The sequence below is a fragment of the Balaenoptera physalus genome (assembly GCF_965194825.1).
Source record: "Balaenoptera physalus genome assembly, chromosome: 6".
Taxonomy (NCBI): Eukaryota; Metazoa; Chordata; class Mammalia; order Artiodactyla; family Balaenopteridae; genus Balaenoptera; species Balaenoptera physalus.
In genome coordinates, this window is record NC_138885.1 from 127,095,206 (window position 1) to 127,122,192 (window position 26,987).

The 26,987-nt window shown below is 44.9% G+C and overlaps 1 protein-coding gene and 1 long non-coding RNA gene across 7 annotated transcripts in view; both read right to left on the reverse strand.

Moving 5' to 3' along the window:
* Positions 1-675: 675 nt before the first annotated feature.
* Positions 676-26,987, reverse strand: part of COL4A4 (collagen type IV alpha 4 chain) — a 135,501-nt gene continuing 109,189 nt past the window's right edge. For 4 of the 6 annotated variants that reach the window (XM_082464605.1, XM_082464606.1, XM_082464604.1 and 1 more), the window contains exons 38-48: positions 20,409-20,480; positions 19,123-19,251; positions 18,917-19,030; positions 17,484-17,639; positions 15,181-15,288; positions 14,119-14,127; positions 11,267-11,392; positions 5,472-5,588; positions 3,658-3,846; positions 1,683-1,969; positions 676-1,251 (exon numbers count right to left, since the gene is read on the reverse strand). In XM_082464605.1, coding sequence (XP_082320731.1) covers positions 988-1,251; positions 1,683-1,969; positions 3,658-3,846; positions 5,472-5,588; positions 11,267-11,392; positions 14,119-14,127; positions 15,181-15,288; positions 17,484-17,639; positions 18,917-19,030; positions 19,123-19,251; positions 20,409-20,480 — 1,571 coding nt within the window. In that variant the 3' untranslated portion in view covers positions 676-987. Of the gene's footprint in view, positions 1,252-1,682; positions 1,970-3,657; positions 3,847-5,471; positions 5,589-11,266; positions 11,393-14,118; positions 14,128-15,180; positions 15,289-17,483; positions 17,640-18,916; positions 19,031-19,122; positions 19,252-20,408; positions 20,481-26,987 lie in introns of those variants that run through there. The other 2 variants (XM_082464608.1, XM_082464609.1) reach the window with 2 other exon arrangements.
* On the reverse strand, positions 9,094-11,253 carry LOC309662230. Its single transcript, XR_014264605.1, has 2 exons — positions 10,366-11,253; positions 9,094-10,324 (listed from the first exon to the last, which is right to left on the reverse strand). It is a non-coding gene; the product is annotated as an uncharacterized lncRNA (long non-coding RNA).

A 26,987-nucleotide genomic window follows, 5' to 3' on the forward strand; every position in this document is an offset into this window, starting at 1 on the left:
GGCACTCTCTGTGAGGCAGCTCTGCAGGCGCCCCCGGGGAGGGGGGCAGGATGCTTTATGTGAACATGGCCCCATGTGGCTGCAGTCCCATTAGCACGCACACTGGAAGACAAGCCAGACGCCGACTGGGCAAAAGCGGCCTGTTTGGAAGTTCACGGCAGTGGGGAGTCAATTCTTGTGAATCGCTGCCTTAATATTCATTAATAGCTTTTCGGCTCTTAATCCCTTACTGAACATATTTTTTTTCCATAATTGCTACTTTTCCAAAGGGTTGCCAAAGCAGGCATTTCTGTTCTCTGAAAAATGCAGAAGAGAACATAATGTTTTATGTTCATCTGTGATGTGTTTTATGCTAATGTCGCCATCTCTGGAATACAGCGACCGTGGTCCTTCCTGGCATAATGATTCATTCTGCTTTGAAATGAACTGTTCAGGCTGGCTGTGTGGATTTTTTTTTTTAATCTCCATGGGTCATAGTTTTACAATTAAAGTGCATGGAAAAACAGATTACAGAGGAAATCATTTTGAAATGTAGGAAATCTCTACTTTCTAGTTTCATTTGTTGGCCTATTTATTTTTTCCCGTAAAATCCATCCAGAAGCCCACTGTAGTATAGAGTAACTGACTTCAATTGTTTGAGTTGCTATTAACCAATGAATGACGTTTTCAGTAATGTAATTTGTAATCTGGCCTTTATCATCTATTTGCCTTCCCCTGAATTAGCATACTTTTAAATAAAGCCAGCTAAGAATATCTGGGTTTCATCTAGGTTGGTAGGTCCAAACAAATCCATACGTGTAGCGTTTGCTTAATCTGTCCCAAACAGAGCAAGGGATTGCAGTACTGTGGGAGTAACCACATCGAAACAGAAGGAACTGCTAAACCAGGAGTGCAAGATGAGCACCACTGAATCTCTCAGCACAGGCTAGGATGCCTTAGTCTCCTAGCAAGTTTCTCTTGGTGGCCTGATGACAAGCGGTGGGTTCTCTAGCTATGCTTCACACAGACCTGGCACCTGCTGATTTTCTGGCGCTGGGCTTGGCTTTCTTTCAAGGTGTCCGGTGAGGGTGCGGAGGAAAACTGCACGTCAGGTCTCACAGTTGTCAGCCAGAAGCTATACTCATTTGCAAAAAAGTGGCAAGTTCCCTGCCGTCCTTGGCATTCAAGGAACGGTGCAGCTCTGAAATCCTCCAGGCAGCTGCCGGGTGACATGAGGGCCTGGCCGCCTCCTTGGTCCCCAGCGCCTGTGTGCTACCCGGACAACAAGAGAGAATTAGGGCTCAGACATCTGCAGACAACCCCTTACCCATCCAGTGACACACCGAGGTCTGGGCCTGATTTACATTTTCCCTGAAAATCATCCCAGGAGGAGGAAACTACAATCTGCTGAGGAAAGGAGGCGTGGGAGACGGGATGGGTGTGCACACAACATGAAACCACTTTGGCTGAGGGCTGATGCAAACCCATCTTCCAAATTCTACCAAAGTAATCCAAAAAAAAAAAATCATGGACAATAAGAAGACAGAGTGGCCCTGCATCTCCACAGGCTATAGTCTGTGGTGGCCTTCGCGACCCCGTGTCCTACTGCCGTCCGGTCTGCACAGGATTCTCAGAATTACGGGCCAGTCCGGACGGCAGGGCAGAGGAGGGGGCTTAGGGACGGCGGGCGCGCAGGCGCTCACCATCAGGAAAGAGTACCCAATCCAGAGGCTCCGCCAGGCCCGCGGACACGGCGGGATGGACTGGTCCTGACTGTGCACGGCCACGGCTTGTGCGGGGGCCTCGCACACGGCGCAGCGGCTGATGTACGGGCGGATCTCCTCCTCCGAGAGCGGCGTCATGGGCAACGGCGCGGTGCTCGCCAGCCAATAGGACCTGTCGTTCCTCCGGGCGTACTGGCACACTTGGTGGACGTTGCAGTGGGCGAAGGGCAGCGTGCTGAACATGGGGAGGCAGGAGCCCGCCAGACCTTGGGAGGGAAGGCAACAGCGTGGTGCGCGGGGCGTAGGAGCGGCCTCCCCGACATGGACCACCTGTGCGCACACGGTCTGGCGTCGGGAGGCTCCGGCCAAAGCCTGCTGCTACGGCGGCGAAAGCAAGGTGTGCCCCTGACCACGTCGGCCACCTCCCCGGTCTCAGGGGCCAGCCCTCATTCCCTCGGCCACGCGTCGCTCTCTCAGGAGCCAAGCATTAGGCCCTGCTGGAGGGAGAGGTGAGCGCAGCTCTTCCCCGAGAGCTTCAAGAAGCTCCCAGCCCGGCCTGATGGGGGAGCTGGAGGAGCAGACGGGCCCTGAGAAGTGGAGCCACTGGGGCTTACCAGAAGGACGGCTGGAAGAAGTGACTCTATGCTAGGGCCTGAATTATGAAAAAGATCTGGCCAGGTTTGGAGATGGTGGTGCCCATTCAAAGAAAAGGCCTATTTATACAGCAGTGAAGAGGGCCGGGAGTAGTAAGGGAGCATGGAGCTCAAAGAACTCAAAGAAGTTCATTGGGGGGAAGGTGGGGAGAGCAGGTCTGGGTCTGTCTCAAGGGCGTCCCAAGGTAAATCAGACCAGAGGATGCGGGCTCTGTCCATCTTGTTAAGGAGTTTGGATTTTATTCCCAAAGCTCTGCAGAGCGAGGCCACGGTGGCTCTGGCTAGACCAGGGCAGGGGAGGTGACCCGTGGGACACATGTAAGTAGCTGCCCCTCTAGGCCTGCACCCTTTCACCACCCTTACGGACGGGGTGGGGGTCACAGCCCAATGAGAGCCGTGACAAGACTCACCTCAACACCAGCTGTCCCTGTGGGCACAGCCCTCCCGCACCCACCACTCCAGCCACCACTGTCTCAGGGAGACCACGAGTGCCAGCACCCAGGGGGCGGGGGGACTCAACCCTCGGCTTAAAACTCAGTTCCTGCGGCTCACAAATCCACTATTGAAAACTGACAAGTAGTGCCAAGGATAACTCCCTGAATAAAGTTCTGATGTTGCTTAAGGGTACAAATTTGCCACTAGTAGATAAGTAAGTCCTAGTGATCCAATGCACAGTGGAATGAATATAGACAACAATATTGTATCCTAATCATCAAATTTACTAAGGATTAGATCTTAATTATTCCCACCACAAAAAAGAAATGATAGTTATGTGATAGGAGGGAGGTGCCAACTATCGATACAATGGAATCATATTATGATATATCGGATCAACACTTTTGTACACCTTAAACTTACATCATGTTATATGTCAAATGTATTTCAATTTTAAAAATTGGAGTAGGTTGAGGAGTTGATGCTGGCTAATGGCACACCATATAATCACCAGGATACCATTTTACATTTAACACAGGAACCAACCATATCCTGATTAAATCATTCACACTGAGAAATAAAAATTGCATTTTATATCAGAGTCACCCTTAACTTATGGAGGAAGAATTATTTTTTTAACTAATAATAAGTAGTCAGATAATAATAACTATAGCCAGAATGAGCTTCTTTGGCACCTCTCAGGATCATAGGTTTAACAGAATTAGTTGAGAATTAGCATGGTAGTTGAAAAAGAAAAAAAATCCCATAGATGAGTGATCATTTAAGATGTTGATGAATCCATAAAACTAACCCAAAAGTTTTGCTCTTAAGCAATGAACCTGGGTGACCACGTGCCATCTACGTACCAAGGTCTTGATTGTGAGCTTTCTCCTGTCCTTCCAGGTATAACAGACTATACCCGGTCCAGAGCCTGGGCATGCCCGCGGGGCAGGTGGGTTCTCCATCTGTCTGACTGTGGAGAACCAGGAGGAAGCCACTGAGGTATCCAGGGCCAAACCCTTTGGGCCCAGGATCCCCCACGGGCCCAGGAGGGCCTGGAGGAATAAAGAAACACAAATAAATAAAGGCCATTTAGTGAATTCAGTTTAACAAGCATTCTTAGCACCCGTCTGCTGCTGTGCTAAGTACTCAGGGAGCAGAGAGGAATGTCCCCCTCACACAACTGCAATGTACACCAACAACTCATTCAGCAAGGACCTGTTCCACGCAACTTCTAGCTGCTTGTCTTACATTAGCATAAAATCAGATGAAAATCCCTGGCCTCCTAGAGCTTACGTTTTACTCAAAGAAGAGAAATGACAATAAGCATAATCGAAAGGTAAATTGTGAAATACTTAATAAATGGTAAGCGCTGAGAAGAAAAGAACTAGGAGGACACACCCCATGTAGGATCTCCCAGACCCCTCCGACTAGACTGGGAGCCTGCTCTCTGAAAAGGTGAATCTCAAAGTTAGTCTTTCTTACACCTCCCAGACCTGTCCCATTGTTCTGCCATATCATCAGTTCCATTCTAAGAAGGACAAGGGCTTGGAATCCATATGTTTGGCTTTGTAGCTCTTCTTTTATAAGGGAGGGAGGTGGAAGGAAGGCCGAATCCTAGAACTCTAAGTGGCTGGTGGGAAATGAACGGTTGTACAGAATGCGAGCAGTGGCATCTCCGCTGGCATCTCTCAAGGGCTGACCCACAGAAGAAGGCCAGTGGCTACTGCTAATTGCCAAAAGCAAAAGGTGAAGTTAGACTTTGAAATCAAAAGGTGTTTTAAAAAAGTGTTGTTCCTGGAAGACTGGCAGCTCTTCTCATCTATAAACTGGAAGTTACAAAGTGGTAGCTTGTGGACTGCATCCTGCTCATGTGTTTTGTTTGACTTACCAAGATGTGATGAGTTAAGATTTCCGGCTAGAAAAGCAGAGTGTAGGGAACGTTGAGCCCGCATTTCTACATGGCAACAGTTTCTACAGAGCAGAAGCTGAGCTGCTGCTTTTGAGCTGCAGCTTCCATTTTCTTGCAGTGCCCCATCCTCAGCCCCTCTCCCACCCCTTCACCTGCTTCTCATTAGTAACCCGGTACTGCCAGATGGATACTCTCCAAAGATGAGAGGGTATCTGGGAGTCTTTGGGCCCTAACATATTGCCTAGTGTGTTATAGTTCAAATTTATATTCTGTAGAGTCTTATCTCTTCTCATCCAAGGCCCACTCTCAAGTATTTTTCTTAAGGAACAGCCTTGTATTCTATATAAGTTGACTGATGGCTGTATGCTAAGATGAGTGAACTCAGAAAACCAGAGGCCAAGTGATTCAGTCAGTTGTAGATGTGAGACCACCCCCGCTGTCCCTAAGATCTTCAGCACAGCTTCTCAGTGGCAGTCACACAGCCAATGCCAGGCTTACCTCGGGAGAGTGAACAGCGGAAATGGCAGAGCCTTTTAGGTTAATGTACAGTGTTTTGGGAAAATAATGGACATGGCGCCTTGACCTGTTTTTATGATGGTCGAGTATCAGCTACAATGTGGAGGACACATCCTGTTCTGTTCTTGTTGCTTTGTCCCCCTAAAGCCTGGTGAGTGGATATCTAAGGCAAACGCTTAAGAGGCCAGGGATCTTGTCAACAGTCTCAGATCCACTGTGCCAGGGAAAAGAAGAGAAACCGGAACTCCTTACCTGGTACCCCTGGGCAGCCCGCTTCTCCCATGTCACCTTGGCGTCCCGGAGGCCCAGGGGACCCTGCAAGGCCATCCTCGCCTCTCCTGCCATCCAGCCCGGGCTCTCCTTTGCACCCTGCAGGAAAGGTCACAGTGGTGGTGTTGACAACAACGTGACACCCACTAGGTAGCATTTACTGCGTGAATTCCTCAGGTCAGCCCCGGGCCTCCTGTTTGCACCAACCTGCATTGGCTCATTTCAGCCCTGCAGCTACGTGAAGTTGGGGTTATACCATCTCCACTTGGCAGTGGGGGTCACTGAGGCTCTAAGAGATCAAGTAACTTGATCAATTAAGGCCAATGAATCATTAATGGGCAGAGTCAGGATCTGAAGCCAGAGCAGCGAGGTGTTGAGTGAGACATTTTCACATTTTCTTCATCGTCTTGTATATTTGACCTGGTTGGGTTTTTTGTTTGTTTGTTTGTTTTTTGTCATTGTTGTTTTTAACATTGAACATATCTGGCTTTTGTAATTAAATATTTTCCTTAAGAATAATTTTTTGGAAGCCTGAATGGAGGAATGAATAAAACTTAATAGCATTTAGTTGAGAGTCAGGTTAAATTTACAGCAAGGGCAGCAATTTTTAAAAACAGCTCTTTGTCGAGGGTTACAAGGTGCTAGGGAGCAGACTAATCCCTTTATGTGAATTATCCAGTTCAGTCTTCACAGCAGCCACATGACGAGATGCTCCCACGCGCCAGGCTACCAGTGGGGAGACGGAGGCTAAGAAAGGCCACGGCGCTGACCATGTGTGGTGAGGAAACAGGCCTGGCAGGCCGAGGGCAGAGGCTGCGCCATCCATCTCCAGACCCTGCTTGGTGACCAGGGCTCAGGCGTGTTCCCTGGGGCCTCGGCAGCCAGCCGTCACACTGAGACTTGAGCGGTTCTTTAAGTGTTTGGTTCCTTTTGGCCCAAGACACAAGTTCATTAGCCACGATCTCCTTTGGTCTGGGTAGAAGATTTGGTGCCTGCCTGTGGGGGACTTTGCAGCCCTTCCCCTAATTACCTGAATCACTAGTCCCTCAAGGCTTCCGTTCTCTACCTCTACTGTCTCTCCCTCTCTCCCCTTCTGGATCATTCTTCTCTGTCCAATCCCTCTCTCTGCCACAAATTAGCCTAAAACCAACCATTAAGTCCAAGAGGGCTCACTTCAGTAGCTGCCCCTCTTTTCCACGCTGGGACGTGTTCTTCAAGGCATCGGGGGCCGCCTGAGGATGTGGAGCAGGGGCTGCCGTATTCAGGGGACCAGACATCTCACTCGACTCCGCTCTCACACAGGCACCCTTAAAGCCATCTGAAGTGCACGCCCCCCAAACGTCACTGCCTTTACATTTTGTCCTGACATCGCCTGCCCGAGCGGCCCCCACAAACCTCCGCTTTTCATCCCACGTCCAGCAGCCATCGCCCGATGCTGGTCACACTACGTTCAGTGTGGGCGTCGGGGGCGCTCCTGGCTTTCGGGGTGCTGTGACGTCACTCTGTCTCCTCTTGGATCATAAACAAATTCTCTTGGAACGTCCTGCAGTGCCTGGACTACGTTCTTACATGGTCACCGTTCAGTAAGTGAGAAAGGAAACCTCTCCTCCTCCCCATGGAGGGGAGGGACGCCCTCCCCTGTCTAACTGGGCAGAAGCCTCTTCCTGGATGGCGCTGCCGTATGCGAGTTGGTGCATCTCTTTCCACCAGCTTCGAAGAGAATGTCCGTTATCTTGGAAGGAACCTAGGGCCGCACGGTGAGCTCAGAGCACTCTTTTCTCTCCCACCCAACGAGATGATTCCAACACGTGGCCACTGTGCGATCCTGGAAAGGGCTGCCCAGGGCTAATGAGACAGCGAACCAATGGGCGTATCACAGACAAGGCAGCAGACATTCCTTCCCAAGTATCGACATGTGACGAGCTCACCGCCCCGTCTGGGAAAGAGTTCCCTGCCAGCTGTTACAATAGAGGCTTTGCTCCCTTTAGGGGAAGACAAAGGGAAATTGTCAGCAGATGACGTTTCTGAGAGCCAGGAAGGAAGGCTTTTGTTAACTCGGGTTGTGTGCCCAGAGCTTTCTACTTGGAACTTGTTTTACAGAACAGACCTACGTCTAAAAGCACAGCAGTGTCGGATGGAGTCCCTCCTCTGAGAGGGTCACGTGTTGACTAGAAGATAAATGCTCCCAACAGGATGTGGGGACGTCCATTAGGCAGTGACAGTTCAAACCAGAATGGAAACCACTTTTGCGTTCATCACAGGAAGTCTCAGCCTTTGAGGGCCACCCGGGAAGGAAAAGTTGTAGATCAAACACATGTGTGAGTAGAAAAGCATTAGACCTTCTGTGATCGAGAGCTCTTAACAGACTCAAGTTTTACTTAGTGTGGCCATTACCCACTCATACTGGGTAGGAAAGAGTCAGAACTTCGTTTTTTCCTATGTAGATTTCAGCGGCAGCCCTTGGATACAAAATCAGCTTAGCAATGAAAGAGGTTTTGAGGGAAAACAGGAAGAAAACCACAATGTCATTTTAAGTGGAGGTGGTACTTCTCAGGGGCAGCTGATCCTTCACAACCAACCTTGGGGTGGTCTTTACAGCCCCACACACCCTGCTGAAAGAATCGCCTTCAGAAAAGGACAGGTGACGCAAGTCCATCACAGCTGGGCCACTTTAGACTCTTAGAATATACCTACCACTTTTCAGTAACTGGATAGCATGGCCAATGCATCTAGGGTGGCCAGTGGGAGCAGACAGGGAGAGGGGACCAAGGAATACATTGCTGGCAAAGAGGGTTCTTTACAACAGGAGCCGGGTTGGGGGGCTGTATCAGAGAAGAGGGGGCCCCATAGAAAGCAGTGGGCTGGGAGCAGGTGCACAGCAGGGCCAAAAGGAGCTCCGGGGAAGCTGGACCACAGAGCAGTACAGCCCACACTGTTAGACGGTTGGGGAAAGCGGGTAATGCTTCCCGGGAAGGACTGTGCACTTTTTATTTTAGCATAACAATCACATTCTGTGGCACAATGGTGGCCTCGGGGTGTCCCCACTGCTAGCAGGCAGGGTCAGTGACATCAGTAAGGAGAGGGCACGGGAAGCCAGAGACGGTCGTTCTGTGGCCACCTGCGGCTGGATAAGCCCATCCGACCCCAAGTCAGGAGGAATTCGAGATGACAGGTGATCACACCTGGACCACAGAGACAGTCAGCCCTCTTTCAAAAGCTCACAGTCTATGCAGAGAGAATCTTGTATGTGCCCAAGATAACTACTAAGTTAAAGTGTGCAGAATTTGCCCATTTGATTCTTTTCTTTGTCACTTTCTTTGGTTATTTTTCAAAGCCACCACAGTGGGTGAACCCAACCACCTATCTGGTCTCGACTGATATTGGGGTGAAGCAATGGGTCTCAGCCCTGGCTGCCTGCTACAGTCATCCGGGCAGCTTTCTCAAAACACTGATGCTCGGGCCCTGTCTCCCTCTGAGTTTTGCTGGTCTGGGATGAGGCCTGGACATCAATATTTCTTCAAGCCCCTCCAGGTGACTTTAACCTAGAGCTAGGTTTGAGTCATTCAAGAAGGCATCACTCTTAGCTGACTCTTTTAAGGACAGCATTCATATAATACAGTTAGGGTTTCTCAAACTTGAATGTATATACAAACATTCTGGGGATCTTGTTAAAATGCAGATTCTAATCAGGTCGGTCTGGGCGTGGCCTCAGTTGCTACTGGTCCTCAGACCACACTTTGAGCAGCAAAGATGTAGCAGGTTCTCAGTTTCTGGATTATTAGGCCAACCTGCCCCAACTATGCTCCTGCCATCTCCCTGTTGGACAATTCTGGTTCCTCAAAGTCCAATCTCTCCTTACAAGCTCTGCTCAAATGCCAGCTCTTGCTGGGGTCTTAGGAGTCCCGCAATCCTCCAGGCTGGAAGTACCTCTCCCCATCCCATTTTCCTAATGCCTTTTGCTTGAAACTCCTTCAAAACACGAATTATAATTTCCCACTATTTAGAATTACTTATGATCTGCCAGCTATGTCTACCATGAGGCTGTGAGACCCACATCTCATTCACATCTGTATTGCCCACAACACCTAGTACTGCATTTTATAAGGAGTAGAGGGGGACTTCCCTGGTGGCACAGTGGTTAAGAATCCGCCTGCCAGTGCAGGGGGACATGGTTCGAGCCCTGGTCCGGGAAGATCCCACATCCCACGGAGCAACTAAGCCCGTGCGCCACAACTACTGAGCCTGCACTCTAAAGCCCGCGAGCCACAAATACTGAGCCCATGTGCCACAACTACTGAAGCCCACGCGGCTAAAGCCCGTGCTCCACAACAAGAGGAGCCATCGCAATGTGAAGCCCACGCACTACAATGAAGAGTAGCCCCCGCGCTCTGCAACTAGAGAAAGCCCGCATGCAGCAACGAAGACCCAACGCAGCCAAAAATAATTTAATAAATTAAAAAAAAAAAAAGAGTAGAGGGGGTCTGGAAGTATTCTCTGAAATGAATTTGCAGAAACCCATTACAGGCCACATCTTCTACTTGAAAGTTAATTTTTTAAAGGGGGGATGGGACCAGCCCTCAATATTGCAGATATATACACAACAAGGCAGCTTGGTTTTAAAATAAGGTTGAGTGACGAGTTTATTGACTGACTAAGGGTTTATTCATGCAAAGAGTGCCAAAAAAAAAAAAAAGTTAAGTAACTACTCTCAATTCCCAGCGCCCATGGGCTGTTAAAGGAAGTTGCTCCCATCGACACTCAATTAACTGACTGCACAAATGCAGATGCAATGCAGCAACTACAAACGACAGAACCCCATACTAACATAAACAAGGCTCCAGAGCTGTTCTGGATGCTATCCAAGAACTACACAGACTCCAGCGGACTGGGACATCTCTTGGGTCCTTAGCTACTTGGGTTTGGGGAAACACAAGGAAAACAGGTGGTGCAAAATTCGGTTTTACTTCCAATTTCTTTGGCCCTGAACCAAAAGGAGCCAAAGCCACAGCTGGGCGGTGGGAAAGCCAGGAAGAGGAATGGTTTCATGCCTCTTAGGCTAATTTGCACATTTGTTTCTAGAATTTGGTATCTAGAATCACAGGCACTGCCACTGGTCTAAAAAGATCAGTTATCTCTAGATGACCAGCCTGAACTCTCTGATCTCTTTGTAAATTACCCAATGAGATGGGGATATATGAAGAGAAAATAAACCATTTGGAGGGCACCTTTTAAAGGAATGGTTTGGTTTAAATACTTAAATAAGAATCCTGCCACCCTGACAATGACTGAGCAATGCTCAGATCCATTCGATGAACAACGCCATCTTTGCCATAATTTAGCGTGACCCTCCCCCTCTTCCCTTTTCCTCTTCCACGTGATACGCCTCCTTCTCCCTTCTTGTAGGCTGTTCTGCTCCACTGAGTCCCAATTCAGTTGTTTTTAATTCAAGGTCAAATCCACACCTAATAATGACTATTCATAGAGCATCTACTCTGTGGTGCTAAGAGGTTTCAAAATCTCATGCCCAAAAGCTGCCCAAGAGTAAAAGATTCAAGTAGGCGTTCCCCATACAAATAGAAGGGATGTGTCGATCCTGTTACTACATGATTAAACCTTTGGACAGATGTAGAGAAAATGTTTAAGGGGAAGGAGGTTTCCACTGCTTCCTCCCCACTAGTTGTTTAGGCTCCATACCAAAAAACTACTTAGCAAACACCCAGATTTTCATTTCAGCAATCTATGCTGCCAGTAATGAACAATCAGTGTGAGGCTCATACCTGGTCCTGGGGGGCCTCTCATTCCAGGAAGCCCCATGGCTCCTTCTGGTCCTCTTGGGCCTGGTACCCCAGGAAGCCCCGGGATTCGGGGGCAAGCATCCAAATCTGCAGGGGGCCCAGGTTCACCTGAAATGAGAACCACCACCTGTGTGAGGGGTTCCAATGCTTATGAACCAGGTCCTTCTACCATCTCGAGCTGGATGGGCTTCTGACACTACGCTGAAATGTTATCGAGCATGTTCAAGCAGCCAAGGTCAGCTCCGTGAAGATGGGACTCTGTCTTGTTCACTGTGAAAACTTCTAGAATGCTTTTTGTTAATGACTGAATGACTGAATGAGTGAGTGAATGGGATCTCAGAGGAAGCAAAAGAAGTATGAAATAGTGAAAATGGGCCGTGACAGCGATCATTTGGTGACCTTCACAGGATTTGCAATCTTTGGGCCATTTCTTACTAGCAGCTGGCCGCAGGTGGCATGGGGAGAGGTCCTGGTGTGTTCCTCACACTCAGCTTAACATCACTCTAATTTATCAGTCTACACTGCAGCCAGCTGGGTTTCCAGAGTGTCTGCTACTCAAGGGGACAATTTCAGGATTGCTAGAGGCACTGAGGCAGTGACTTTCAACCTTGAGTGCACGTTGGAATTATCCAGGCGAGTTATAAAAATACTGATTTCTGAGTCCCACTCTAGAAATACTGGTTTCATTGGTATAGGATGTGGCCTGGGCAGTGCCCTCAAGCTTGATTTTACGATAAGCCCATCTGCAGAGCTTTTCAAAGATACCGCTGCCAGCACCCCATCTAGATAATTAAAAAGGAATCTCTGGGGGTGGAACCCGGGCATTACTAATTTTTTAAGCTCTCCAGATGATTCCAATATTAGCCAGGGCTAAGAAGCACCTCTGGAAAGCTGCAGTTCTGACGTTAGCACATCACAATCATCTGCCAGGCTTGTTAGAGCCCAGAGTTTCTGAGTCAGTAGGTCTGGGGGTGTGGGGCAACATTTTACATATCTAACATGTGCCCAGGTAAAGCTGATGGTGCTGACGTGGGGAATCTCACTTTGAGAACCACTGCCCTAAAGGTTTAGTATTTTTTTTCTTCTTGGGCACATTCACAGCTCTAAACACCATTTTTTTTTTTTGCTAAATCTTCATTCAGTCACCCTGCAAACATTCCACAAGGAAAAAGAAATAATAACACTAAGCCAAAATGATAACAGCTAACACTTACTGGATGCTTTATCATGCATCAGACCTCGTGCTAAGTGCTTTATGATTGAATGTTCCCACCCAGCCTGTGTGTGTGTACTGCTGTCATTAGAAAGTTACAGGGAAGAAAACTCAGGCTCAGGTAAATAAGCAACATACCTAAGGTCACGAAGCTACTACGTGGCACAGTCTAGATAAAAATCCAAGACATCCTGGCTCCAAAACTGCGCTCTTCACCCGCACCCCATAATGCCTTCCCTAAGAACTCTGAACACCTACGTGGTGAATTCTAAGAAATGCAACACATTGTAAAACACATCATTTATTAGTTACGGTTTTCTTAATATTCATACAAATGTGCAAAATAATTTTAAGAACAATGATAAAGCAGTGAGAAAATCCTAGAAAACGTGGCCACAATGACAACGTAGTCTACACGGTAGTTACTGGGCCCGTGGAAAAATGAACTTGAACCCTATAAGCTGTTTGGAATTTAACCTCCTGGAAAATATTGTATGAAACCACAAGTGACACCAAGTGAGAGACCTTTTTACAGTACATACAGTTTAATGTAAAACTTGGCTTTTTCACTCTGAGTGACTTGAGAGACATGCATGTAGGTATTTCCTACCTTCCCTGGATAATCTAGTGCATTATGGTGGGAATTCACCAGTGAGGGTAGAGGGGAGGAAGCAAGTAAGTGGAGGAGGGGCGGGCATTTGGCTGGTACTTCACATTTAGGATGCTGATGTTATATTCCAGTGAGTTTATATATATAGTCAGAGAGACACTAAAAGTACTGAAGTGAAATTCATTAAATATACAATAGTAATTTTAAAATATAAACATTTAAAATAGCAGGATTTCTTAAAATTCTGATTTTGCATTTCTTTACTTTTTGACAAACCATAAGCTGAAAGAAAGGGTCCTAGGTATCTCTTGTAAGGGCCCTAAAAATAATAAATGGTGTCTGTATTCAGGGCAACGTTCCTTAGGGTTAATAACAGAGGCCTGGAAAGAACAAATGCACACTTTCACGATTTTTCTTTTCTTCTTTTGAGAAACTCTTTTTACTCTCTTTAAAAATGCCAGACACAAAATCATATGTTGCTTTCGCATTGTGGAGGATTGAGTGAACACTTAGTTGAAAAGAATAATGGCATTTTCATTTTCACACACAAAGAAACTTGCTCCTTGACAGTGGACTTTGGGTGTGATGGGAAAGGCTCGTCACAGCCCCTTACTGGGTAGTAAGGACCCAGCTTTTCATGTTGTTGATACTACTTATTTTAGGGATGTTCTCTGTATTTATACTGTAGAATTTAGAAAGGAAACCTGCGTTGGTATGTACTGTAGCACTTCACAGAGAAAGCACTCATACTCTGTGCCTGAATTGAAATTCTACAAGCTGAGTCTCTACGCCACCTTGACAACCTATAATGAGGCTCAGCATTGGGGCACTCTAATATGGGGTTACCATATCTGTAACGAGGAAGCAAAGGCATTAAAACCTAATATAATTACAGCACCCCATCTAAAAAATGTAACAAAGTTGCACTCACACATACAGTGAAAAAGGCAAGTACGGAAATGACTGCAAATGAGATTTAGAGGAAATTACTCATCTTATAGCAATGCTTACCTCTGGAACCTGGAGAGATCCAAAGCCCAGAAAATGAGGCCACACAACGATTTTCATACGGCAGAAAGAGATTATAAATGTGTGAATTAGGACAAATGTGAAATGACAAGTAGAATGACAGCATCTTATTTACATAAAAAGTCCACATCAGTGTTACTGACAAGAACATCTATGATTAATGGAGTTTTCATATCTAGAAAGACCTGAAGTGAAACTCCCTTGCACAATATAAAATTCGAGTTGATTTCTTACGGCAAATATGCCCCAATTTAATGTACGTAGAAATTCCGTCCATTCGAAGGCTTCTGAAAATTCCGTATTAATTTGTCAAGTTTTGTAGATTATGCACAGAAAGTAAATAAGAGATGAATCATAGTATAAGTTCTTTGTCATGTTGTTCTGTGATCCACCATAAAGCAGTGCAGTTTACTTATTCTTTGGACTAGAGTGCTAATTTACGAGATTGCAAAATATTCTGAACTGACACCATACTGCCATAGTATTGATTTAGGATCTTCAAAGATATTACTTCTGCCAGTCTCAAATACACATCTGTTTGCCCTTCCAACCCTTCCTTTGCTTATTTTGACTCTCTGATGAAAACCTGTTGTCTACAGAGCTTAAATCGAATAGCCTTTCATCTTCATAGGAACTAATGTACTTTACAGGAAAAGTTTAATAAAACATCTAGGAGAATCGATAGGAGGGAATTTGGGGGCAGGAATTGAATATACAGTCTTCACATACAATAATCAAATCAGTCTTTGCCTCTTGTGTGAGGGAACACAGATTTATGGATATTTACCTTAGAAATAGTACATGTAAAATCAACTCCTAACTTTCAAACTTACTTGCTCTGATAATAAATAAGTTTAACAAACCTGAGACTTTGTAGTGCAGCCTGAGATAAACATAATCTTTATCAGAACGAGCTTAACTTATTAGAATTTGCTGGTAATTTCAGAATAATTACTTTCTGAAAGATGACCCTCATCGTAAATATTTAAACAAAACACTGTACGTAGGCTGCTGAGTAGAGATGACTAGGCATTAGAAACTTACCTGGAGGACCCGAGGGCCCCTGTCTGCCTGGAGGTCCAGGTAAACCCTTCTCTCCAGGTGGCCCAGGAGTTCCAGGTGGCCCCTGCAGCCCCGGGAATCCCATTGGTCCTAAAAGAAACATATGAAAAGGAGGGCACTAGAAGGAAGCAATATAAAGATAATGAGAGCTCAATGGACTGAATTCAGAGGTTCACTCCAGCAAAATGCAGGGCAAAGCCAGCCTTAGAGTGCAGAATAGACCCCAACTTTCTTCTGCAAGGTCAACTTCAGCTGCTTTCTTCTGCAAGACCCCAACTTCAGCTGCCTCTGTCTGAAGGAAACACAACTATCCATCAACCGGACTAAGGAAAATTGTTCCATGACCAAGACAAAACTAAATTAGAATGAAAAGCCCAGTCATCTTGAACTTTCTCTGGAGACAGTCAAAGAACCGCAACGGAAAGGAAAAATAAGGAAAGATGCTCCACTGTCTGGAGGCCACCCGGCCCTGAGTTCCCACCCCCTCTTCCTCACTCTCTCAGTTTCAGCCACACCAGCCACTCGGTGCCTCGCACATACTGTTCCTTCTCTCCTCCCCGTCCAGCAAGTGCTCCTCACTCTGTAGTGTGCAGATCACGCCAGGGAAGCCCTCCCTGGAATCCCAACCCAAGTCCAGTTGCTTTTTGATAAGCACTCGGAGAAGTGTGCTCCACCACTCAGAGCATTTACCTCTGAGTTAATACAGATGGATCCTTAAATGTGAACGTCTGTCTTCCCCGGTGAAACCCTATGTTTACTTTAATTAGTGGGGACTCTATTTTAATTCGTTCACTACTGTATTTCTATAGATTCTTAATAATTTATGGAATAGATCAAATATTTCTCACTGTGTACGTCTAGCAAGGTAAACTGAGGAAATTCCCTCATCCTTTTAACAGTTAAGCACTCTTTGACCCTTATGCCCACTGGAATGGGAGTTAAGAAGCATGATTAGTAGCTCCACCAATATTTCTAACTCTTTGTATATCCTTTTGTATGTTGCTGTTATTTATAAGGCTTGCTATTTCCCTAATGCTGAAGTATATTTCCAGGTGAAGGTCCATTCTCTAGGGTAGCCACTGGGGAGGAGGAGTATCTTATTAGGAAGAGGAACAAGGTTGTATAGCCAAACCCCCTCCTCCTTCCTCTTGGTGAACAGAGTGCTAGACGTGTCTGTCCAATTCTGGGGTTTCATAATTGGAAGCCCAAATACCTGCAGATATACTCCACAATTTCTAAAACTGATTTTATTGCTAATAAAAGTGAAGAGGATTGCTGTGTACTATTGTACAGGTTGTGCACTGCACAATCTCAGGGATGCCATTTGCATTCTAGTCATGGTGGCCTCATGGTGATTTTGACCTCCCCTCTGCCCTAATTGTTTGCCTTATTTCCCATTTGGTTCCAAAGTCAGTCAGGGTGCTAGTTACTGGGATCCTGCAAAGCTCAACATTTGCTTCTCTGGTATCAAGCTTCCTTATTTATGACGTAAGGGAGGTCAAATGGATAAGCTTTATTGGTCTCTTCTCAACAAAATGTCCTATGAACCTCATAATTCTCTAAAATTCTCGTAACCAAAAACTAAGGTCCCCAAATATTAGCAGTTAGGTAAAAATTAGTTAAAATAAATATTTTAGCCTTAAATAGTGGGGGAATTCAGTAATGGAGACTCTTTTGTGATTATAAAAAGGCAAAGTCAGCAGTCTAAAGCCGAACTGTCCAATACAGGAGCCACTAACCACATGTGACTATTGAACACTTGAAATTGGCAAGTCCAAGCTGTGCTGTGCCATAAGTGTAAAATACACACCAGATTTCAACAGCAGAAAGGAGTGTCTTATTTGGGAGAAGAACTAGGTTTGTACAACCAGACCTAATTATCCCTTTGATAACTCATCGATTTTATGTTAAAATAATATTTGAATATATTATGTTAAATAAAATAAAGTATGAAAATTTATTTTGTTTCTTTTTACTTTGAAAATGTGGCTACTATATCTTTTAATTACATATGTGGCTTGCATTAAATTTCTATTGTTTAGTTCTTGTCTAGAAGATTATCAAGTATGTTATTAGGGGCTAAAGATGAACTTGTGTTTCTTCTTCTTACTTGTCCAACTATTACCCAAATTTTAGGACTCTGGGAAAGTCAGGACATTTTGGAAATGTAGGCACTATTTCCATAGGAAATGAGAAATACCTCATAGTGGTGCATACCCCAGACCCTTAAGGGCTAGATAATGAAAGTCATCCAGTACTACTTAAAGAACTACTTGCATTCATACCTTTCTGGCCATCTTTTCCATCACATCCTGGGAAGCCTTTGCGTCCTGGAGGGCCTGGTGGGCCTGGGGGACCTGGAGGCCCCGGCAGACCACAGTCACCTGGTTCACCTTTCAGAAGGTCAACAATCCCAGGGAGCCCTGGAGGCCCGGGTATTCCTGACCACAGGGAGTAGGCAAAAAGATTCTTTCAGTCAAATGTGCATGCTGGCTGCCTGAGAGCTTCTTAAGGAAAGGAATTTAATGGCTTACAAGCAAGGGATGCAAGGAATTAGAATAAGCAAGTCAGCAGTATCAGAGGTGAAACAGTATGTCTAATGGAGCCCAAGTTGAGAAATGGTGTGAATAGTCTGTTAGTAACTGTTAAACAAAATGAGCTAAGCAAAGCCTTCCTTCCTTTCAGAGCCACTCCTTTTGGCAGTAGCAGTTTATGATTTTGTTTTGCATTGCCATCCTGCTGCTTTCACACGATGGATGGATGGATGATGGATGGATGGATGATGGATGGATGGATGGATGGATGGATGGATGGATGGATGGATGGGTAAATGGATAGATGGGTAGATGAATGTATGGGTAGATGGATGGGTGGACAGAGAGAGAGAGATAATAGGCTTTTAAGAAAATCTGGCTGATGAAAAAGGAATATCTGCTCAATTAAATTTAAAATCCTATTTGAAAACCAGAGTCTACACATTGGAATTGAGCCCAAATTCAATTCCTACTTAGCTTCTAAACTTCTTAGCACATTTTTGAGCATTTTTATTTTTCTTCAGTGTAAAATAGAACTATATATTTTATCCTACCCTTACTAAAATTCTGAAGATTTAAAGGTTTCTGTCTCTCTGGAAGAGTTCTATGAGCTAGTAGGAATGTGATTGCCTGCATCTGGCAAAAAATTGCGCTGAGCCACACTCTTTTTCCAACTCCCTGACCATCTCTGGTCCAGTCTTACTTTGTTAAATATTGACTGGCTAGAGTTTGTTCCAGTGAAGTGATGAGAGGAACAAAATGTAATGTTAGCAGCACATGAGGAGACTCTGTTTCTGTGTGTGAGTCAGGCCTGGGTCCTGTCACTCTGGGCCAGAAGCAGGGCTTTCTGTGCAGACGCTGAGACCAACACAGAGGATGAGATTGCCTCCCGCGAGTCACTTCTGCACCCTCATGCTCAGCACCAAGCCGACAACGGGAAAGGCTTGCTCTGAGTCAGAGGTGGTCTGATGGAGTTGAAACAGAAGAGTGAGGGGCCTAAGCACCGGTCCTGGGTATGGTCCTGAGAGCCCACCACTGCCCACACGCCCCCTGTTTCCATCTGCCAAATCGATGGGGCTGCTAAGGTATTTCTACTCGGCCATTCTCTGCTCCTCCATCCCTCCAGAGCTGGCAGCATCTAAGGAAAGGGGCATCACCATCCTCTGCCATGATTCTTCTCATACCTCTTGGACCATCGGGGCCAGGAGGTCCCTGATCTCCAGGCAGACCCGGGTCCGGAACGTCACCCTTAAGAGCTCTTCCTGGGGCACCTGCAGGACCAGGCGGTCCAGGTCTCCCTGAGAAGGGACATGTTCAGTCGTTAGTCTCATTACATTTGGAAGGCTTGGATTTAGTTATTGAGAAAAGGGCAAAGCATGCTGCTTCTTACCTGGGGGACCTGGGGGGCCTTTGTCTCCGAAAAGTCCTGGAGGAGAAATTCCTGGGCTCCCGGGGTCTCCTGTCTCGCCTTTTGGCCCGGGCATTCCAACTGGACCAGGTGGGCCCGTTTCATGGGAACCTTAATGAGGAAAACAGCATTAGCACTGCATCTTCTCCTGGTGTGTCCCTGCTGTGGGGCCTGGAAAGGAACTGCTTCCAAATAGACATGTGATGTTGCCGGTCCAGCTGAGGCTCAACACTGGCTGTAACGGCGACCCAGACGGCTGCACACTCTTCCTGGGTCGCCGTCTCCTGTCTCATGACCCGTCACACTTGTCCAGCATAGCTTTGATTTATTTTATGGTTATTTCCCAGATTTAAGAACACAACAGCTTAGTGACAATACTGACCCTTCAACCTCTACAATGGAAAGAGTGAAACGAATGAGATCCGACGATAAGTGATTGTGAATAAACTGGTTTGAAATTTAAGGTGGAAACCAGCAAATAAATAGAAGGAATGTGCAGTTTCACGACGAAAAGGCAGAACTTCACTGGTTTCTTGGAGGGGGCACACATTTTACCAGACTATTTGGAAGAGCCGCTAACTGAATCCTAAGTGAGGTAAATTACTTCTTGACCTTCCAAACCGTATCAAGGTTTTGTCCCTCCTCAACAACAGATTCAAACCACGCAGCACAGCAATCCAGTCCTTTTCCAACAGTCCCCCAAATCCGCATGTCTGATTCCAGCTACGTTGTCTGATTGCAAGCTCTTTTCCTGAGAAACTAATGCAACCAATGTGCGTTCTATCCAAATAATGGAACAAGCTTAGATGTTGATGATTAGCCTATTTGTGGTATCAAAAATAACAGCAATTTGTTCAGGTAATTTGTTTTAGCAGCAGGCTATTGAAGGATGCTAGAGGTACTAATTAGACCCACGTGGTTGTACTTGGCATGACTATACATAAAACAAAACAGTACCCCCAAATCCTGACTATTTATTGGTTCTTCGTAACATTTTGGAAGCTAGCTCCACCTAAGCGATTATTCAGAGTATTTTTAATAGACAGTCACAAGCAGTATCAACAAAAGGCACTGTTAACCAACCATTCCTGCTTAAATTGGGTTTTCTCAAGTGTCTTTTTTATATGTCATCATCAGCACTAAAAACAGTTCCAACATTGTGAATCTAAGCTAAACCACTGTCCGAGTTTTGTGAAGGGAGGAAATACCAGCGGACTCTCATGGTCCCCTGCCTGCTGTTCAGCCTCTTGCAAAGGGTTTTCTCTTACCTGAAGTGCCTCTGCTGCCTTTCTGACCCTTTAAACCGTGCAAGCCGTTCAGGCCGGGCGACCCGGAGGGACCTGAAACACATCACAGGTCTGTGACACAAAGTACACAAAGTACATCCTCTGGCTGTACTTTGCAGGCACAGTCCAGGGGAGGGTTAGCTGACGGGGACCCACAGATTCTCCAGGCAGGAACCATGAGACCTCACCTTCTGGACATCACTGTCAAAGCAGAATCCATGCCAGTGGTCATCACTAAATACGTTCATTTGATGGATGTTTTCTGTTAAGACGGCTTAACACATACTTTTCTTTTTTTATACGTATACATATATATTCTTTTTTTATATTCTTTTCCATTCTGGTTTATCAGAGGATGTTGAGTATAGTTCCCTGTGCTCTACAGTAGGACCTTGTGGTTTATCCATTCTCTATATAATAGCTTACATCTGCTCACCCCAAACTCCCACGCCATCCCTCAGCCGGGCATATATCCTATCACATAACTTGCTTTGGTTTTAACACAGTGCTGTTGGCTTATGACCATATCATGAACCTCTCTCTCTCTCTCTCTTTCTAATCAGATATAGTCTAGAATGACTGAATCTTGGTATAGGAAATGACCTCCAATTTTACAACAATAAAACCATCCTAGACAAGGAAAGGGATTGGCTGGGAGCAAACGCCCTCTTCCTTCCTCCCAGGCCCGGGATCTTCCCGCTCCACCACGGTCTGCAGATCCTAGTTTCTTCAGAATCTATCTGGATAAAGGCAGTAAGACAGTTAAGGACAGGTGGGGACGGTGGCACACTGGGGAATACACACCCTACTGATTTTTTTGCACACTGTGTTACTCAGAAAGAACAGGCCTGCAGGTCACGTGTGGCTGCAGTTGTTCCTTTGCCACCCCTTCTTTCAAAGAGAACCACTCTGATGCCCCTTGGCAACTAGTACATTTATTTTATGATGATCATGAAAACTCCATTCTCTGTAATTAGACAGGATCTCGCTGATGCCTGCATCTTCTTTCAGAACCTTCTGTCAGATGTCAATATAGTTCTCTAAGGAGCCATCTACTAATCTGACTTTACATAAGTTGTCACTGAAAGCCGAACACCTATAGATTGATAAATATATAGATATTTATATCTATATTTATATTTATATGATAATACACATAGCATATATATAATACGTTATATATATTTGCCATATATAAATATATAGATTTGTAGGAAGCGAGTAAAGGGAAGGGGGGGGGGAGAGGCAGATAACTAACAGATATAGAACATCTCCTGGCTGCTGAGCTTCTGCCAAGTGCTCCACCCACGTCCCACTGATTGATGGGGGAGAAAGAATCGTCTCCTCAGCCCCTGGCCAAGCCTCGTAACCTTCCTATATCATTAATGGAGCTTCCATCCAGAAACTGTTCTTTCTCCTCTGAGGCTAAAAGCCCCTCAGAACACAGCCAGCCATTCATTCAGTTAAGGGTCACAGCCCTCGAATCTGTGATCATCACACCCTCAGCTTATGACGAACACAGAGAAGTACCCCTCATCTATCTACCCCCATGACACCTATGTAGAGCTCCCTCAATGCCCTTCTGCCAGGCCCATCCTACTCTGTACAACAATCCTGTCTGTGGTGGCTGGTTTACTTTGGATGAATTAACTGAGTGTGAGATCAGGTCTTATTAGTTGTTCTATCCCGCCACTTAGCATATCTCCTGACACACAGTAGGTGCTCAATAAATGTTTGTTGAATGAATGAGTGAATGAATCAATCAGTGAATGACCAAGTGTGGAACAGGGAGGGTGAGGGATTGAACAGGTGGAGAGAAAGCTATAAAGAAGGGTGGATTCCAATCTCTATTTGCATGTCACATCTTTCATTGACAGATTTATCGGATGAGTAAGATTTGGGGAAGTTAGTGCTATCCATTTGCATATAAAGAATTCAAGTGCTAATTATTATCTCTTCATTAAAGCAAGTCCTCTGTAGACTTCCTACTGGACGATGGAACAGTTAGTTGGTTCCATTTTATTTTTTATCAGTACTAGAAACAGAGTTATTCTGTTTTTAAAATCTAAACGTTAGATTGGTGGGAATAAGCCATATTGTCTTGCACCAAAAAAAAAGGGGGGGGGGGGAAATGCACCCTTTTTTTCCCTAAAGCTTCTATTTCCTAACCACTTTTATCAGTTCTGGCTGAGCTTATTTCCAATTCTCTTTCCTATTTATGAGCAAATGTTTCAAGTTTGCACCGAAAGAACACGCAGACCTTCTTCATCTGCCACATCTGGGTATTTATTGCCATCTATCTGAAATGATAAGACAGTTTTTGAGACTACTCTGCTATTTCAATGTGTTTTGATCTCCAGCTTAAGCCACCAAGATTGATGGCTTGGGGACCTGGCTGGGGGTGGGATGTCTCAGCTCCTGCCAACTCTCCATTGTCACATCAACACATCCAGGTCCTGCACTGTCACAGCCTCAGCCTCTCGCCATTGTTGAACTGGCTGACCCTTATCTGACCCAATGTTATCTTTCTAAATTGAATGCAGCTACATCTGGGTAGGGTTTTAAGGGCAATTTTTCCTTTTTACTGAAAGCTTTTTTATCCATCCCATCTCTAACTCAAAAAGTTGTTCATGCATAAAATATATACCAGGCAGAGGAGAGGCAATTAGTCTCACAAAGCACATTCCTTGGTAATGAGCATTCTCTATTCACCTCTCTGGTCGTCCTCGGGCTTAACAACCATCATTTAAGGCCGCATCTTGCTGCACTCACAGGCCAGGGTGCCCTCCCTCTAGTCGGAGAATCTACTCTCCCACCCCAGCCATAATCATAACAGCAGCTTCTATCTATGTGAGCCAGTTGACTCTTCGTGACCGTATTCCCTCTCTGAGGTTTTCTTTTGTTCTAAAGCCTGAAAATGCTACTCTATCCCCAGGGACCTTTAACAGGTGTATAATTTTACGAGGGTGACCAACTCGTCCCTGTCTGCCGGCGACTTTCTTATAGTTCTAGCACTGGAAGTTGTGTGTCCTGAGCACCGCCTCCATCCCAGGCAAAACGGGACAGCTGGTCACCTTAACTTGAAAGCCGATGGGAAAGAGAGACCTTTCTTTGTGACTACAGGTAAAAGTTGAACAAAGTGGAAAACGTATCAAAACAGATTCTGAAATAAGATTGAATTCTTTTTTAATTCAGAAAATACACGAGTGCCTACCAAGGGGACACACAAGAGCTTAAGACATGGTCCCCTAACGGCGAAGTTTCAGTCCCCAAATGCACTCAGTGACAGGAGCTGACCAGACAATGGGAGCAAGAGAGAAACAATCCCTGACTTGACAGAACAAACAGGCAATTACCTCAAGAGTGGTAAGTGCCGTGGAGGCGGGGGAGGGAGGACACTAGCAGAAAAGGAGGGAGGATATTTCTGTGGTTTTCACAGCTGTAAGGTGCCCGGCATTTCTATGCTGATAAAAGGCATTTCTAGGTGCTTTTTTCTTATGAAATAGTTTACCTGCCACCCACCAAAATAACCCAGTCCACATTCTTTACACATTCTCATGCTAAAGTTTATCACTCTAGGTTTCCATTATTACATTCTTTTTTTTAATAAATTTATTTATTTTATTTATTTATTTTTGGCTGCGTTGGGTCTTTGTTGCTGCACGCAGGCTTTCTCTAGTTGTGGTGAGCGGGGGCTACTCTTCATTGTGGTGCGCTGGCTTCTCACTGAGGTGGCTTCTCTTGTTGCGGAGCACGGGCTCTAGGTGCACAGGTTTCAGTAGTTGTGGCACGTGGGCTCAGTAGTTGTGGCTTGCGGGTTCTGGAGCACAGGCTCGGTAGTTGAGGCACATGGGCTTAGTTGCTCCGCGGCATGTGGGATCTTCCTGGACCAGGGCTCGAACCCATGTCCCCCGCATTGGCAGGCAGATTCTTAACCACTGCGCCACCAGGAAAGCCCTCCATTGTTACATTCTTATATGAATGCCTAACTAGGAAATCGAGCATCTTCCTTTTAGAGGCATAGGTACTGGAAAATTTAAGTCTAGGCATCAAGCCATTTTTACATATGTTGAAGTTAAAGTTTAAATCTGATTGAACACAAGCAAGACTCAAGAGTCCATATGGCTTGTTCCAGTGGAGCAAACAACTTTGAGTTCAGCAGCTGGTTTGTTCAAACAAGATAATCAGTCCCTTTGACTTATTTAGAACATACTTCAAATATTTAGTTTCTCAGTTCAAAGCGTTTCTGCCCGAGTGTGGTTCATTTTTCTATCAGCATGATAAACTGCAACAATGGATTTATATTGGAGACGTTTTCATTCTTAGGAATGTATTTCACTGTTTCGTGGGGTTTTTTTTAAAGACTGTGCTGTTCACTGGGCTGTTTGCAGGGAAACAGTGTCCCTGCATGGTCAGGAAGCATCATTGCAGCATCCGTCTGTGCGCTGGTATGAATATTTGGGTTGATATATTCATTTTCTCACCTTCTCTTCTTAACAAACTTATTATTTCATAGCACTGAATTATGATGTAATTGGAGATAATTTTGTTGTTCGGTCAAATTCATTAGCTATTAGTTTTTTAATAACACATCATACTGAAGTTATGTGATAAATGCGAACTAATTCAAGGGAAGGAAGAATCAACAACAGTAACATGAGCCTTGTCACTTTAGTCAAACTGAGTGCATAAAATGGCACCAGGACACTTGAAAATGCTTGCCATTTCACTAAACTAGGAGGGTAGGAAGAAGTGGAGACGCAGTAGAAGTAAAGTAATGGAAAACATTTTCTTTTGGTTCTTTATCAATTTTGTGCTCCAGACACTCAAAAGAGCATCAAAGAATATCCCGCCAGGGCTATAGGGATTGCCAGAGACAGGAAACAGCCACGATAACCAATGAAACTCTTAAAAATACAAAATTATTTTGTTTGGAACCCTAAATTTATCACCAATCACTATACTTCACATTACTAAAAATGCCAGTGAAGAGGAAGAGGAACAGTACAAAGATATCTTGTGGTGGGAGCTTTTCCCGTCTAGTTATTTGGCTGCATAGAAATTCGTAAGTGTACCAACCCTTCAAACTAAATGGTTTCCCTCTCTACAGAGGCACCAGGTAATACTTACCACCACACTACTACTTGCTGGAAAACTGGAGTTATTTGAAATCTATCTGATGAGTGAAGAGGTGAGAGTATGGAGAAACATTACTTGGATTTTCAAAACAATAGACTGACTAAGCCCAAAAGAAGGGATTTCCAATTCTTCTGAGAGGAAGTACTTTTTATTTTACCCAAATTTAGTGTATGTATGGGCCAACAAGCAGAAGGTAAGTGGGAGGAAAAAGCAGGAGGGAGATAGAGGGGTCTCAGTTATAGAAATCTACCAAGTAAGGCCGGACCCTTCAACTATTGATCGAAGTGAGGACAGACTCTCAACCTCATAGCTACTTGTTCAGTTGTTCATTCTCTATTTTTCCATTAATTAATTAATTGTATTTATTTATAAAAATAAATTTATAAAATTATAAAATTTTTTAAATTTATAAATATATTTAAATTTTTATTTATTTCTATAAATAAATAAATACTTACAATAACCAACCAACAGACTTACTAGGAATATACTGGTACCAAGGATACAAAAAATAGTTCTTAAAACTAAAAATAAGGCTTCCCTGGAGGCGCAGTGGTTGAGAATCTGCCCGCCAATGCAGGGGACACGGGTTCGAGCCCTGGTCTGGGAAGATCCCACATGCCGCGGAGCAACTGGGCTCGTGAGCCACAGCTACTGAGCCTGCACGTCTGGAGCCTGTGCTCCGCAACAAGAGAGGCCGCGATAGTGAGAGGCCCGCACACCGCGATGAAGAGTGGCCCCCGCTTGCCGCAACTAGAGAAAGCCCTCGTACAGAAACAAAGACCCAACACAGCCAAAAATAAAATAAATTAATTAAAAAAAAAAAAACTAAAAATAGAGCTACCATATGATCCTGTAATCCCACTCCTGGGCATATACCCAGAGAAAACCATAATTTGAAAAAGATACATGCACCCCAACATTCATTGCAGCACTATTTACAATAGCCAAGACATGGAAGCAACCTAAATGTCCATTGACAGATGAATGGATAAAGAAGATGTGGTAACATATACACAGTGGAATATTACTCAGCCATAAAAAAGAATGAAATAATGCCATTTGCAGCAACAAGGATGGACCTAGAGATTATCATACTAAGTGAAGTAAGACAGACAATGAAAGACAAATATGATATGCTGTTGCTTATATGTGGAATCTAAAAAAAAAAAAAAAGATACAAATGAACTTATATTCAAAATAGACAGACACACAGACATAGAAAAGGGGAAAGGGGTGGAGGGATACATTAGGAGTTTGGGATTAACATATACACACTACTACACATAAAATAGATAACCAACAAGGACCTGCTATATAGAACAGGGAACTAAAATCAATATTTTTAAATAACCCATATGGGAAAAGAATCTGAAAAAAACAGATATATATGTATGTATAACTGAATCACTTTGCTGTACA